This window comes from Brachionichthys hirsutus, chromosome 3 (assembly GCF_040956055.1).
Source record: "Brachionichthys hirsutus isolate HB-005 chromosome 3, CSIRO-AGI_Bhir_v1, whole genome shotgun sequence".
In the NCBI taxonomy this organism is placed as follows: domain Eukaryota; kingdom Metazoa; phylum Chordata; class Actinopteri; order Lophiiformes; family Brachionichthyidae; genus Brachionichthys; species Brachionichthys hirsutus.
The window spans coordinates 10,341,197-10,355,916 of NC_090899.1; the positions used below are offsets into that span (position 1 = coordinate 10,341,197).

At 40.3% G+C, this 14,720-nt stretch overlaps 1 protein-coding gene across 3 annotated transcripts; it reads right to left on the minus strand.

Annotated features, from left to right (window-relative positions):
- Positions 1-265: 265 nt before the first annotated feature.
- Positions 266-8,741, minus strand: LOC137910350 (protein tyrosine phosphatase type IVA 3). 3 transcript variants are annotated; one of them, XM_068754790.1, is made up of 7 exons: positions 8,387-8,741; positions 5,463-5,925; positions 4,117-4,254; positions 3,749-3,841; positions 3,525-3,655; positions 3,163-3,237; positions 266-2,670 (listed from the first exon to the last, which is right to left on the minus strand). In XM_068754790.1, exons 3-7 carry the CDS (start codon positions 4,210-4,212, stop codon positions 2,553-2,555), a joined length of 513 nt encoding a protein of 170 aa, XP_068610891.1. In that variant the 5' UTR covers positions 4,213-4,254; positions 5,463-5,925; positions 8,387-8,741; the 3' UTR covers positions 266-2,552. The 3 variants fall into 3 exon arrangements, with proteins under 3 accessions (XP_068610891.1, XP_068610897.1, XP_068610905.1); XM_068754796.1 differs by lacking the exon at positions 8,387-8,741 and adding an exon at positions 7,956-8,043; XM_068754804.1 differs by lacking the exons at positions 5,463-5,925; positions 8,387-8,741 and adding an exon at positions 7,956-7,978.
- Between the last annotated feature and the right edge of the window lie 5,979 nt (positions 8,742-14,720).

Here is a 14,720-nt window from a genome sequence, read left to right on the forward strand (position 1 = left end):
TTGGGTGAATTAATGACTCTAAAATGACCAGATAATCTTTTTTTTTTCTAAAAGAATGGGAGACCCTGAGATGAACTGGCAATGCGGCCAAGGAATACTCTGCCTTTCAACCAGTGACCACTGGGCAGGCTTCAGCCCACCACAGGTATAGAAAATGTATGACGGAGAATATGCTTCAATTCAATCCTATTAGATTGGCACTGTAATTATTGAGAAGTAATTGTAAACTGTTAATCAAGTGTGACAGAGGAACTGAAGCAGAAAGTTTATATTAGGACAATCCAAAAAAGACCTTTATTAAATATTACAAGAATTTACATACATTCAGACAATCCTTTTCTATATATGTACATTAAAAAGTGTCAGTTCAGGCCAGGCCAAATGATTAACAAAAGCAGAAGACAAGCAATAAGCACACACACATTCAAGCAAACAAACATGGACAGCCACACGGACATACCACACACACACACACACACACACACACACACACACACACACACACACACACACCTTTGATATGAACAAATAAATATTTGTTAATGTGCTTACAATTCTTTTTTTTAAAGCATTTAGTTACAGATGGTCCTTATTCCTCTCCATGACTCGTTGTTTCTTTACTTCAGTTTGACTCCTTCTGCTTTCATCTTTCTGTCACAAATTGTTGTTCAGAATTCATTTCATAAGACCATCATAAGCAACCTGCAGCTTTAAACAGCATCAGCATCAAAATCAGCAAAAAAATGTGAGAAAAACAAATCAACAACAACAAAGCATCAGTAGCGATTGATTACACACATTGTTCAGAACAATAAAAATAAATCAATACACCGGTACTATACTGCATAAGAAAGAAAAGGTTGGCTGTAACCTAGTCTAAAAGATGCAATATGCAGAAAAGCATTTGTGCTAGACTAAGAACTTCCTCATTTTGACAATATAGGACAAAGATGCTATTTTTTTGTTATTAACAGATTTACATTAGTGATAATTCCTCACTAAGATGGGAACATAAATGACTTTGCTCATTTCCTTTATGTATGAGTGGAACCTCCAAGAGAGTTCATTCATTCATTCATTTACTCTAGAGTAAAGGCAAATTCATTTCCTTGAAGACAATGCGATCAGTAGTTGCCCCGTCTTCAGCCGCTTATCCAAATCTGGGTCCTGAGTTTATCCTATCCCAGCTGACACCAGGCTGGAGGCGGGGTAACGCCCATACAAATTGTCAGTTCACCTCAGGGCAATGTATAGACAGGCAAACATCCATTTACACTCAGTCATACCTATGGCCAATTTAGAATCACCAATTCACCTAATTTGCATGTTTTTGGAGGTAGGAGGAAGCTGGAGAATCCAAAAAGAACCCACGCAGACATGGGGGGAACATACAAACTCCCCACAGAAAGGCTCCAGGAGAAATTGATTCAAGGACCTTCTTATACTAATATATTATTGCTACATATTTTAATATTATTTACAACTACCTTCTTTGTCATTTGAGAATGGAGGAAATATATAATATTGGTACCACAGGAGAACTGAAATTTCTGTTAAATCTTAAAGTACACATGTACACATGTACTGTAAGATTTAATGTTTCCTTCTGTGATTGCTAGTAAACAGAGCATATATGTCGATGCACACAGTCACAGATATGTAAAAACTTGTGCAAAATTGAACAGTGAAAGAAAAGTAAACCACAAATGAAAGGCATCGTGTTAACCAAAATGCTTAATCTACGATTTGAGTACAAGATCTCCATGTTGATTGGAGATAAATGACAAAAGAAATGGTGAAAGAATGAACCCTTATTTCCCCACTTAGACTGAGAGTAAGTTTTATTCAACCATAACTGCTTAAAAGTGTCTCAGTGGGCCTTTCATGTCATGTAAAATCCCAGAGAAATACTGAACAACTGTATATAGTTTATAACAGAATAGTAGAATGCTTAAAATAGCTGATTAGATTCGAGCATTTTGAAGGCCAACAGTTTCAGCTTATCCTAGTAACACACAGTCAATCCAGATCTCTCCTGAGACACTTATTACACTTCTGTTAGTCTCATTATCAATGTTACGACACAACTTTGTGTCTTTTTCCAGAACCATCTAATAAAAAAGTCAGATGTGCCTTATTTACGAGCTACAAGTCCTAATTTTCTGATTTCTTTTTCTCATTCACCCATATTTTCCATCTTTTTAAACTGTCAACTACTGTAAATTAGGGAGCAAACATACCAAAAACTACAAACATACAAATCTTATACAATTTCTTTAAAATTATTTTTATTATTTTTTACGATCCCAGGGTGCACTTGGGCTAAGGGGGCCTGTTTGTTTCAGTGTTTACCAAAGTGACAAGGCTTGTGTGATTGGATTCCTGAGAGCATTTTGTTGAGGGATATACATTTTTATTTTTGATTAGGATCCCCGTTATCACCACAAAGTTGTCACTAGCCTTCCCAGGGTCCTTTAAAAACAGCAAAAATAATGCAAACAGAATAGAAATGATAGTACACGGATGTTTGGATGCAACAAGGCTGTGTGCGTTCACATGATGCAACACTTGTTCTTGTGTGCGTGAGAGTCTTTGAAGCGGAGTCTCTGCTTGGATCGGTATTTCTCCAGGTAGGTGAGCTGCTTGCTGTTGATGGCTCCACGGCGCTTCCTGAAAATCACATAAACACTTATGGTGCTGGTCAAAGGTATTTGCACTTTCTTTCAAAGCACTACAAGCACTGACTGCACAAATATCAGAGACCTCTTTGAGCACCTTTTCTGTACAATACATATGTGGAGTCATGATACTCATTATCAGGCATTAGAAAAATCTTTAGTGCCATATTTTGCATATGTAGTTCTTGTATATGACAAAAATGATTTCTCTTGTTCATTTATCATGCTGCATGTTGCACTTCAGTTTGTCGGACTTGTGTAAAAGCAGGGTAGCAGTGTGTTTGGTAACATTTTCTACCCTGATACTACCAGCAGATGGCACCAAAGCAGCCGTGGCTAAGTGAAAGCATTTGACCCAGTCTAAGGCCTCCACTTGACCTTTTAGCACGGTACACTTTACAGCAATTAGAATGAAAAGATCGAGAATATCGTTTTTTTCCTGTTACATTCTTTTACTATATTTGCTATGCTATGTGGTACTTACTGTCTGATGAGTTGAATGGCATCTTCATATTTCATCCCACTTTCTATCAGAGCCAGGGCAACCAGAACTGGAGCCCTGTGTACACGAATAAAAACAGTCATAAAAACTTCAAAATACTATTCTGAAACAGAAATTTGGGATCAATTTGGACTGTGTAAGACAGGCATGTTTAAAATCAAGGTCGGATTTAATATGGCTCGTGCTTTTTATCTAAAAATGTGTTATTATTGGCCTGTCATACGGTGCACAAATCTTTGATTGTTTTAATTCACATTATCCAATCAGGCCCTCCTTAACGAAAGTTGATACACTCCTGGTGTAAGATATTTGTGTTTCCTTTTTATGTTTGGTGGGCCTCTCACCTTCCGAGTCCTGCCACACAATGAACAGCGACACAGCATCCTGGCTCCTCCTGGAACTTCTTCTTAAGCAGACTCAACCAATCATCAACCAGCTTACTGGGGGGTGGGGCTCCATCATCATATGGCCAATCCTGAAAGGAAAGCAGATCAGCTGCAGTCCCTCTGTCTGACTGACTGGCTGGCTGTGTGTGTGTGTGTGTGTGTGTGTGTGTGTGTGGGCTCACCACCACATTAATGCCATCCTTCTCTAATGGCGTTTTATCATAAGTGATATCACAGACTCTGACAACTGTGGTGGCACCATAGTGTTTCAGGTCCTAAAAAAAAAAATTCTGATATTGAAATATCATAAAAAAATATATAAATGCATATCAAACATCATAAAGATCAATACCAATATATCTCTCACATTTGTTATAGGCCATAGACCACAGTACATTACTGTAAAAGTCAAGCCAAATCACAAAATAATTCAGATATATCATCATCAGCCATGGAAACAATACTTAGTTTATTTATTATATATATATATACACATATATGGTGTTAATTTATGTGCATGTGTATCTGTGAACATACAAATATTTCTTACCTCTCTGAAGGAGCTGAGTGTGCTGTCTGTGGGGTTGTGTGTGATTAGGAATCTCATGTTCTTGTGGCACAGTTCCACTGGAGCTGGACGGTTCATGGTGACCAGTGTAACCTTTTACTTCGAAGGATGACCTCTGACCTTTATGTATAAGCAATCAGCAGTTGGTCACTAGCTCAGTGTTAACAGGAAGTGTTATGCAAAACTAAAATCTAATGCTTAAAAAAAGTTGAACTCCTGTTACTACGACTTTTTCATTCTTGGAACGTTGCCTAGCCTGTTGTAAAACACCTCACATGGCCACAGACTTGCAGTCTCTGCAGGCAAGTTTCAGTTTAGTGATAACAAGCAAATCTAGAAACAGGGCTTTAACCAGGTATTAAAAGAAGAGTGTACACATCTTATACCACAATTGTGTTTCCAGAAATCTTTTTTAGACCTCATTGTCCTCAGATTTAAATATGGTAAAACCATGTGATTTCATTAAGGATGTAATCCTCGTGTCGTCTACAGCCACTTTTCAGCTTTGCGTGTCACATGTGTGCTGGAGCCTATCCCAGCTTGCTATGGGCAAGAGGCGGGGTACACCCTGAATGCGTCGCCAGCGCATAGTGGGGTCAAACAGAGACATACAACCATTCACACACACACACACACACACACACATTCACACCTATGGACAATTTGGAATAATCAATTGACCTGAATTGCATGTTTTTGGAGGCAAATCCATGCAGACACGGGGATAACCTACAAATTCCGCACGGATCATTATGCCCTTATTCATGATTTAGGCATTTTAAACATTTAACAAAGCATCCACAGTGGCCTTTTAGTTAAAAGCACTGCTAAGAATTATTTGTATTTCATCAGTTTGAATACAATGTACCGGTACTAGTAAAACAGAGAAAGGCAACAAAGTGAATGTGAAAAAACTATGCTGTTGGCTTGGTTAGTGATTACTTTGCACTCTTGCAATATGGTCAATGTTATCAAGCCATAACACAGTAGTGTAGGCAGAAGGCATATCTGGATGCTCCTCTTCTCCATTTGTTTTGTCAGTGTGAGCAGGGTGCCAGAAGTGATTTATCACTAAATAATTTCCTATTATTTCTAGGAATAAAAATATAATGCAAAACAGGGATAATATGATCATTTCTATGTAAGGCCTGGGACACCAAACCAGTCCTATGAATAAATCCTCTTCTGGAAAAGCCAGCCATAAATTCAATTTAAGCTCAAAACTAACCAAACAAAAACAACAATACACACCCCTGTGATGACCACTGTCATTTATGCCGAGATTAAAGAGCATTAGTGCATCACAATATTTAGTTCAGATCTGTCACCTTTTGCTCCAGCTGCAGCAGTTAGCTGTCTTTAACTTATGTCAGGCCTCCAGTTGACAGTAGACTTCCTGTCTCCTGTCGATTGTCCTTGCAGTAGATATGTGTGTAGATGTTCAAGGTATTTTCCAAACTGTGAGGCCCTCTTGTCTTAAATTATGCCATCAGCTGACTGTATCCTATAGTCCAGGAGGCTAGGTCTCTATGGACGTCTTTTTGTTTTCTCTCTCTGATTGTCCAGTCCCTTACCCTCTCCGTCTTTCCTTCTTGCTCCACTTAGCTTTCAGTGTCGTGCCTCCACTTGTTACCCCATGTGCTGGCTGGTTCCGAGGGCGAAAGGCCAGTGGACTTTCAGGTTTCAGGGCCGAAGGACTGCATGGTGCATCTTCATCCGAAACAGGATCTAAATGTGTTGTGCATGGCAGTAGTCACCACTCTGCCGCACAAACTCCATCAACCAGCAATTCTGAAGTAAAAAATATACAAAAACAGCATTCAGTCAACAGTTTTCAGGAAAACAGTAATGAAAATGACTTTAATCAATAATATGGAGACCAGGAGGGCAGCTGTCAGACTGATGAAGCGATGCACTGGCTACCAAGATTGACCAAATAGTGGAGGAATCAACACCCTATCAAGGGAAATCTTGAAGGGCGTCACCAAATTTGTGGAGAAGGCCCAGATGGCAAAGCACACCAAGGGTAAGGAACGGCAAACACAAATTTGAATTGTTGCGACAAAAGACAAAAGTGAGCCATCCGAACACAACAACTGAATTGACCTGGAGAAGCAAGAAACACAGCACAGGTCAGACAGAGAAACGGGAGGATTGGGCAAAGAACCTGTCGGACAGAATTCTCACAGAAGCGGGAAAAGGCGTCCTATCCAAGGGACACCAAAACAGATCCCGGTAGGTAGACCTCGTCACAGCAGCAGAATCAGTCACCCACAATACCAAGCTGACAGATACAGAAGCAGAAAAACTCAGAATCAAGGCTACAGCCGCACTTGCTAGTGCCAAAACACCTGCATCCAACCTCACCAACCAGGAGGCATCACTCAGAAAGGACCGAGACATCACCATCTTACCCGCTGACAGTAGTACGACTGAACACAACCGACGACCACACCAATGTGACTCTGGTTTGCTCAGCGACTCAGGGGCCCAACCACCAGTTACAAAAAGAAAAACCCATCAGCCTCCTACAACATCTAGAGAAAGAGATCGCCATTGGCAGACCTCCTTACGACCAACTATACACTGGAGAAGCCACTACATGCATCTAGACTTCCCAGAATCCACAAGGAAGGTAGCCCCCTCAGACCCGTCGTCAGCAGTGTCAGACAGGCAGAAACATGGCTGTGCCACGGGTTCGCCGGTATCTCCGACAGTAGCCAACGTGGAAAGCAAGACCCTGGCCTCTTTTACAGGGACGACACCCAGCCATTGGTTCAGGTATGTGGACAACACCTGGGTAAAAAATCAGGACCCAATAAGTGGAGGCCTTTACAGACCACATGGATCGTAACGGTGGATCGTAACATCAAGTTCACCCGTGAAGCTGTTAAGGGCAACGCCCTGCCTTTCTTGGACTGTGCAGTACACTTTGAAATGGATGGGAAAATATGACAAAAGGTAATCAAAGATGTCATCCTCCTCTCTCTCCACAAACAGGCTTCACCGTGGAAAGTCCAGGGGTATTCTGGGTAAGCTGTCTTCACCCAGTCTTGACAATACACACACACAAACAACATAATCACACGTCGACTTACTCACCAAATCCTATAGAAGCGTGCAGTCTATTTCAGGTTGTTGACTGTCTATTATTAGGAATTTATCTCATGCTGATCAGGTTAAAGGTCATTTATTTTCTATCCAGTCACTTCAAAATGAGCATAAAGAGCATTTATTCTACTAAAAACATTTTTCACACAACTGTCATGTGATTTCTGGATTTATACAGTAACATAAACACAGGCGCATCAAAACTAAAACCGAGACTGTCGAAAATTCAAAACGCTGTAGTCACCTTAGCCATTGACTTGACAATGAAAACTGCATCTATAAGCAATATATAAAAGCATAAAGACGAGAGACGAGAGAAATAACCAACAGTATAGGAATCATTCCAGTCAAAACTCTAAAGCCAAACATCTCTGTTACCTTCGTTTGGCTCGTAAAAATACCAATGTCTGTTCCCCTGGCTGTCTCCGTGCCAGCGGCTGCGTCAGGTCACAAAGACATAAAACATTGATGCCAACAATATTTTAAAGTTGCATTACAGTAAGTTGTCAAACTTTCTGACAGTTCCTGTAACGTGAGGCCAAAAGATAAACAGGTCAATGTTGAGGTTAGCAGTAAAGACACAGGAAACTTTTGGTAGAATAAATCACTGCCTTTCAGTGAGCAGATTCCCACCTCCAATCAAGTCACCCGGCCTAAAGAAACAGACGTAGTAAATAGCAAAGTTGGAGAGCCTAGATTAGAAGCCTTACCTCAGAAGACACCTTGGCTAACTGGAAAATCCACAAATCACTGACTGGAAGTTACAGAAAGTTCTGCAGGGACAGCAGGCAGCAACCCTGCAACGGTGCGAGCGCTGACAAAAAAAGCAAGCTGACTGCCTGTTATAGTAAACCCCTGCAGCTGTATTTATAGATGCGTCTGTATGAGTGACTGATTCTGACACATCACATTTTGACGGAAACAACCGTCTCTGAGGTTGTGCACCACAGTGCCCTTTCTCTCAGCCTGGAGAACCTTGATTATCCCCCATTTCATCTTCATGGATATAGATAGAAGTTTGCCAATCAAGATAAGATTCTAATCTAATTACTTAAATCTAATTATGATGATTTTCTGCAGGGGGGTAAAAAAAAAAAAAAAAAAAAGCAAATACATTTCTCTACTGACTGTTTTTCCTTACCTGCTCTTAAATCGTCATTTCCAATCACAGAGTGAATTCCAGATCCTTCTGTCACAGCGGAGTCCACCTGTTTGTAGTCTCTGCTACCACAAACTGGAATGTCGTGTCGTTCAGCAGCAGAGAATGAAGTCCGACCGCAACAACCTGTAGCTCTGCCCCAATGACGATCCACCGCTCCCTGTTCCTCCCAGCCTAACCACAGCAGTGCATTGTTCAAGCCTAATTGTAGCTCCAACTCGCCTGTAGCAGTGCAGTGATCCCAGCTGAGGATCTGCTGTGAGCCGGTCTAATCAGGCTGAACAGCCATCTGACCCTGACAGCCCTGTCATCACCAGAACACTCTACGGTTAATACTCTTAGAAAGAGACAGGAGCCTCAGTCCCTCTCCAGCCACTCAACTCCTTTTCCCTCCCCTCTTCCAGGGTAAAGACGAGGTGCAGCCCCCCCCCCCCCCCCCACCCTCCCTCCTCTCCTCACCACTGCTGCATGTTAATTAAAGAACACAAGGTTCAGTCGAGGAAGTGTATAATCTCTCACATATTCCAGAACACTGGCAAAATGATGCAGATCAGTTTTCAGTTCATGATCTTCTCACATATAACTAAAATAAAAGAAACATTTTAGGTCTGATGGGCCTTTCCTGTAATGACATGTCTGTCTGGACCTTCTCTTGTTTTCCTCTCCCTCGCTCCCTCCCTCCCTCCCTGAACAAACTAAAAATAGATAGTCCTTTGAGCTACGAGATGGAAAACCTTTGAGTCTCCCTTCATGGATTTGACTTTCTCCTTCATCAAAAATAATGACACATTTATTGTTATTGACTTTCCTCTGATTAAATATGATATGAATACATTATATTGTTACCACAGCCCCTCAGCTATGTAAATACATTAATTGAGGTGTTCTTCAAAGAAATTCACACAGCTTCAGGGGTTTTTAGGATTGATTTTTAAGTTGTTTGGATTAACGCAACTTGTTTACAGCACTGAGGTCAGAATAAGTGAGTCCAGAGTCACAAGGCTGTCACAGACTTTTTAAAGCACAACAGGCTGGGTCCTCACCTCACTATCAATCACACTCAGCAGATGTTAAAGTGACGGCTCACCCACCCACAGTTGCCAAAATAAATAAATTATAATAATTATGTGAAAGATGACTTCTAGACTTTCCAGATTATAACATTAGAATTTTTTTTAGAAATCCATACCGTCGATAATGAAGCTGTGTAAAGGATGAAAGATAAAGAAACAGCTCAAGTTGGCGTCGACAGCCTTTAATGAAGACCTTGAGTGCAAAGAACATCTAAACATAGAATAGCGGTGGATATGGCTCAGTCACATTCTGTACAGTTCATACATTTTACTGGAAGTTGGGGAGAGACATGGAAAAGCATACACAAAAGGTTGACTGGAACTGTTTGGATTGTGACGGAGGGCGAAGCCAATGTTATGTACAGTTCTCTCAGTATATTGCCTTGACAGTTTAGAGACAGACACAGGCAGGGCTATTGTAGCTGACTGATGCAATGCTTTAACAATCAGCCAGGAATCATATACCTATGCAGATTAACAGCGTGTTAATTGTTTTCAGAATTACTGTATTGTGGTAGAAATACATTAATTATACACAAAGAGCATGTTTCCATTGTGTGGTTGCTTTAGCTGTTTCCTATATGCACATAGGCTCTTTTTATTCAGCGTTTTCTGTCTGGGATCCTCCGGAGAAGGTGTCTGCTTCACTGTCACCATCTGTTTTGATGCTACAAACAGCAGTGCCCTGGCCTAAACATGGCCGCTCCAACGGGTTCCGGAAATGTGAGCTGACACTTTGGAGGCCAACCTTCAGCTGGCAGGCTTGTGTCCTCCTTTAGGACTCTTTGGGTACCGGTTCTAGCCTGAAGGAAGTTGTGGGCTGACACCCAAAGATCTCAGCACTGAATCCTTTCCACATGGAGATTCCGAGGAAGAGTTTGGACCTTATTTTAATCAGCCAATCGTTGCTGACAATGATGCGCATGAGTCATTATGTTCGAGCTCACCTGCCAGCGTCCGACTAAAGCAGCAACTATGAATAGAGATAATTTATGACCTTGTTTGTTCATTTCAAAGCTTTCGCCGCATCAACTGACTTGATCGTGAGTCAAGCCAAAGGTATTCTTTATTTCATGTCTTGTCAAAGTGTGAGCACATGCCAGCACCTGGTCTATGTGTTAGTCACATATATGTATGTGCTGGTCCTACTGAATATTAGTGAGAAAAATGGTCAGGAACAAGTCAACAGACGTAACATCAGGAACATTCTGATTGTTTTACCCGTGTTGCGTGTTTCTTAATAATTTATTATCTTTAAAGTTTTGTTTCTCTGGTGTTTTAGATTCTTCTTGATAAACTATTTTTGGGTTTTATGTAATAATTGCCACTATTTAAACCGATTACCAAGCTTAACAGCACTGTGGGAAACTTCAAGTGTTTCCGTCACAATGTCTAAAATAATTCTATGAGAGCAATAATGCTGACTACATGGCTATTATCATTAATGGTCAGTAATTGTTAAAAGATGTTGTTTATCTGCTCATCAGCCAGAAATAAGGTCAAGCTTTCGTAAATCAGCCTGGTGGTATCTCTATAAATTTGTGTAATAATGCAGTCATGATAAATGAGCCATGTGGGAGTGGAAGCAATCATTTATGTTGATATATACAATTACAAAGTGTATCCACTCCCCTGTACTAGGTTGTAATTTAGTCCCCCAGGCACACTACTTATGCAGTAGTGTGAGATACTATGTAATTTCCAGAGCAATGGGAAGTGGATATTGAAAGAAAGTCTAGTTACTCCCAACGTTTATGCCACGTAGACTTGCAAGCTGCTATTTCCTTTCTTACCTGCAAATAATATGTGTTAGCAATGTTTTCAGATGTATAACTCTATTTAGCTAATGTGATATCGCAGCAGCTGCATAAATATTCTTGAAAATCAAGCCCCTCACTGGCGCTGCTGGATGGTGAAGAAGCTGCAGTATGCTCCGCGCTGGATCAGATTATATTTCTGGGGCTTACTTTCCTGAGCCATGCTAATATTTTGAGGGTCAACTGGATTACTCAAGAAAACAAGTGTAACTTATTGCATATTATTTACAGTGGACTACTATTGTGATCTGTTTTGTTATAGGGGGCAGGACTGATTTGTTGCTACTGGTTTCATCCATACATTAAATATGTATATGACAAACAGAATATATGATTTCTTGACATTTTTCAATTTCAAGGGATCCAAACCTGGGGGCCAGGAACTCCCAAGGTGATTCAAAACGAATCTGAAAAATATGTATCCTGCACATATTCAAGCCTATCTATCAGGCATTTGTCAAATATGGGCTTTTTTTGTGTCAATACTGAAAAATATCTCTCCATGGTAAATCTATTTAGAACCTACAAACCAGAAGACTCTGCGATGTTGGTGAGAAGTTTTTAATGACGTATAGTAAGTCATAAGGAAAACAAATAAATAAGTTGAGAACTGTGTCTGGAATCGGAAGTTTACAACTAAACTCAGATCTCCTTCCCGGCTTGATTGTGACTACACAACTACATAATGTGCCAAAAAACACACAGACCCTTAGAATCACTTTCACAGAAAAACTGCCTCAGAGAATGAGATTCTGAGAAAAATCACATGCCTGCAAATACACACGCCCCCATGCACAAATAACACACACACACACACACACACATTGAGGCATGTAGCAAGCAGCAGCAGCTGCTGCATGTATAATTAGAATGTTTTGAAAGCTGAGAGTTGGACCACAGGACTTTCACCTGCAAAGTTTTTGACAGGCAACCGTCAATATGACAATATAACCTTTCTATGCCCAATTCAATGCAAGAAAAGAAAAAGCTAAAAAGTGAAAGTTAATGAAAAAAACCCAATTTAATTAGAAAAGCAGCTCATTCCCATTGGATTTCCACCAAAACCGGAAATGGTTTTCTTTGGTGTTTTGTTTTTTTAATCGCTGTGTAAAGAGTGTCTGTCATTTTGAAAATTGTTATCATATGCTTGTTTGCTTTCATAGCTTTTAAATCGGACATGTATGAGCCCCCGCCCTTCTTTGTCAGCAAGGCACAAAAAATAAAATAAAAAAATACAGTCATATATTTAAAAATGCCTGGATCCACAAGGTGATAATCATCAAAAGGTTATAAATTGTTCATCTTTATACACCAACCATGAAAAGTAAAAGTGAATCAGAGTTGATTTTTAAATCCTTAAATGGATTTTTCAATGTTAAAATTGTACATTTCTTCCTGAGCTCACTCAGACCCAGAAGACATTTTTCATGATAGTTCATATCGGACCCCTTTATGACTATGATTTTTGGTGAGTGAATTAAATGCATATTCTACAAGCCTCCATTATAAGTAGAGTAAATGGGAAAATCTGGATTTTGTGTTGTATCTAGACGGGTATCCAGATCGCTCTCAAAATGTAATGAGATTAAGACAAGAACTATCTTCAGAATTGTTTTCATCAAGAACCATCCAGACGTTCTTCCAGCTCAGTAATGTTCGAAGATTTGTCAAATTAACACCAACCTGACATACAATTTAATCTTGACTCCAAATTTGGCGTCTAATTTTTTGCTACCTCACAATAGTGAATTTTCCATCACCAGATCTAGCATGTTACCTAAATTAAAAATCAAACTCCACTGAGTGTAAGAGCTTGTATGGATGTCCATCCATCCATTTTCCTGTAGACGAGGCGACTGCAATCATCTCATCTGCAGCTGATTATCCGTCTTGCAGCTCGTGATATCATTCACCTTCTAAATGCTGCTTCTCTAGAAAGTTGACATGAAACTCCATCTAGTGGACTGTCCATGGAAACAACACACAGGTGCAGAGGGTGCTAAGGCGAAAATGACTCTCTTCTCCAAAATAATCAAGGCTAGTCTTTGTTTCATTGACTACTGGAAGCGCATGACACAGAAACGTTTCTAGAGACAACCTTTATTCAGTTTAGCGACACCTTGACACAGTGTTAGTAGTCTGTACTTTTCGTCATCTTAATGTAACCATTAATTTACATTCTACTGGATAATAATTTATAATATACATATTTAGATTGAGCCCTCCATTCATCCAAATACACACAGTACAATCTAAATCTAAGCAAGAAAACTAAAGAAAAACAAAATTGCGAAATGTCGTGTGTTGACAGATAATATGTGTCTGACAATTTCAGGTTCAATACTAAATCAGAGTGTTCTTTAATGTGAAAAGTGGTGAGACATCATTACTTCAGAAAGCAGGCTTACCTCAGTGAGCAGCAATAAGTGTAAAAGGAATTTTAAGTCTTTTGCTATTGTTATCAAAATAATGGTTGGATGGATGGACCGTAGTTAAAGTCCCCAAACTGTCCACTAGATGGGGTCCCATAACCTTTATTTCTTCTGTTACTCCTTCTCACGGTTCACAAATGTCACAGTGTCAGTTTATTCGAACAAGACAACAATCACTGGAAACTATATTTTCGCCAAATCGTTTGCATGTCCACTGTTTTGAGTAAACATATTCAAATAAGCACAAACATAAAGATGCTTCCCCCTAAATTGTTTTGATACTTTTGCAATAATTCTGTATTTGCTCAAATAATTTCCAGACATTAATGTATACTAGTGAGTCACATGAACGTTGTTGTCCCTGCAAAACAATTTCTTTGGCCTCTGTCATAGCATTTTGAAGATATTCACGACTGAACCTATAATGCAGTTCTATGTAGCCAGGCTGTTGTGCCAGATGTCGGGCTGAGCTGTCGGTTCTTGTGAGATCAGCAGTGGAAATATAAACAGTATGTCATGGATCCGGCAGTTCACCTGCAATTTACAACATTGGCTTTGCTTCATACAGATAAGAGGGGGCTTGTCATCCTCGGAGATGATTCATCCCTTCCTTTCCTGTCTCCGCTCTACAGGGCAGGGTCATGTTACACTAAAGTCGAACAAAATGCATTTTATCCCAGTCGCTGCATTTCTTATCGTGGGGTATACTGTTGGCACGGCGAATATAACACGTTGGGCTTTCGTTAGTGTCGGTCTCCCTCCACCAGGCCACAGTCTGCACAAGAATGTGTCTGCATTTTTGTGTTTGGATAATGGCTGCATGCATGAACGTATGTGTGGGTGGGAGTGTGTACGGAGGCCCATCAGTAGATGGACTGTTTCGTGATGTGACTGCCTCACAGCGCGCACGCACACACACGCACACACACACACACACACACACACACGCACACACATACTGATCCAAGACAGGATAAAGGCTGCCAGCATCAAA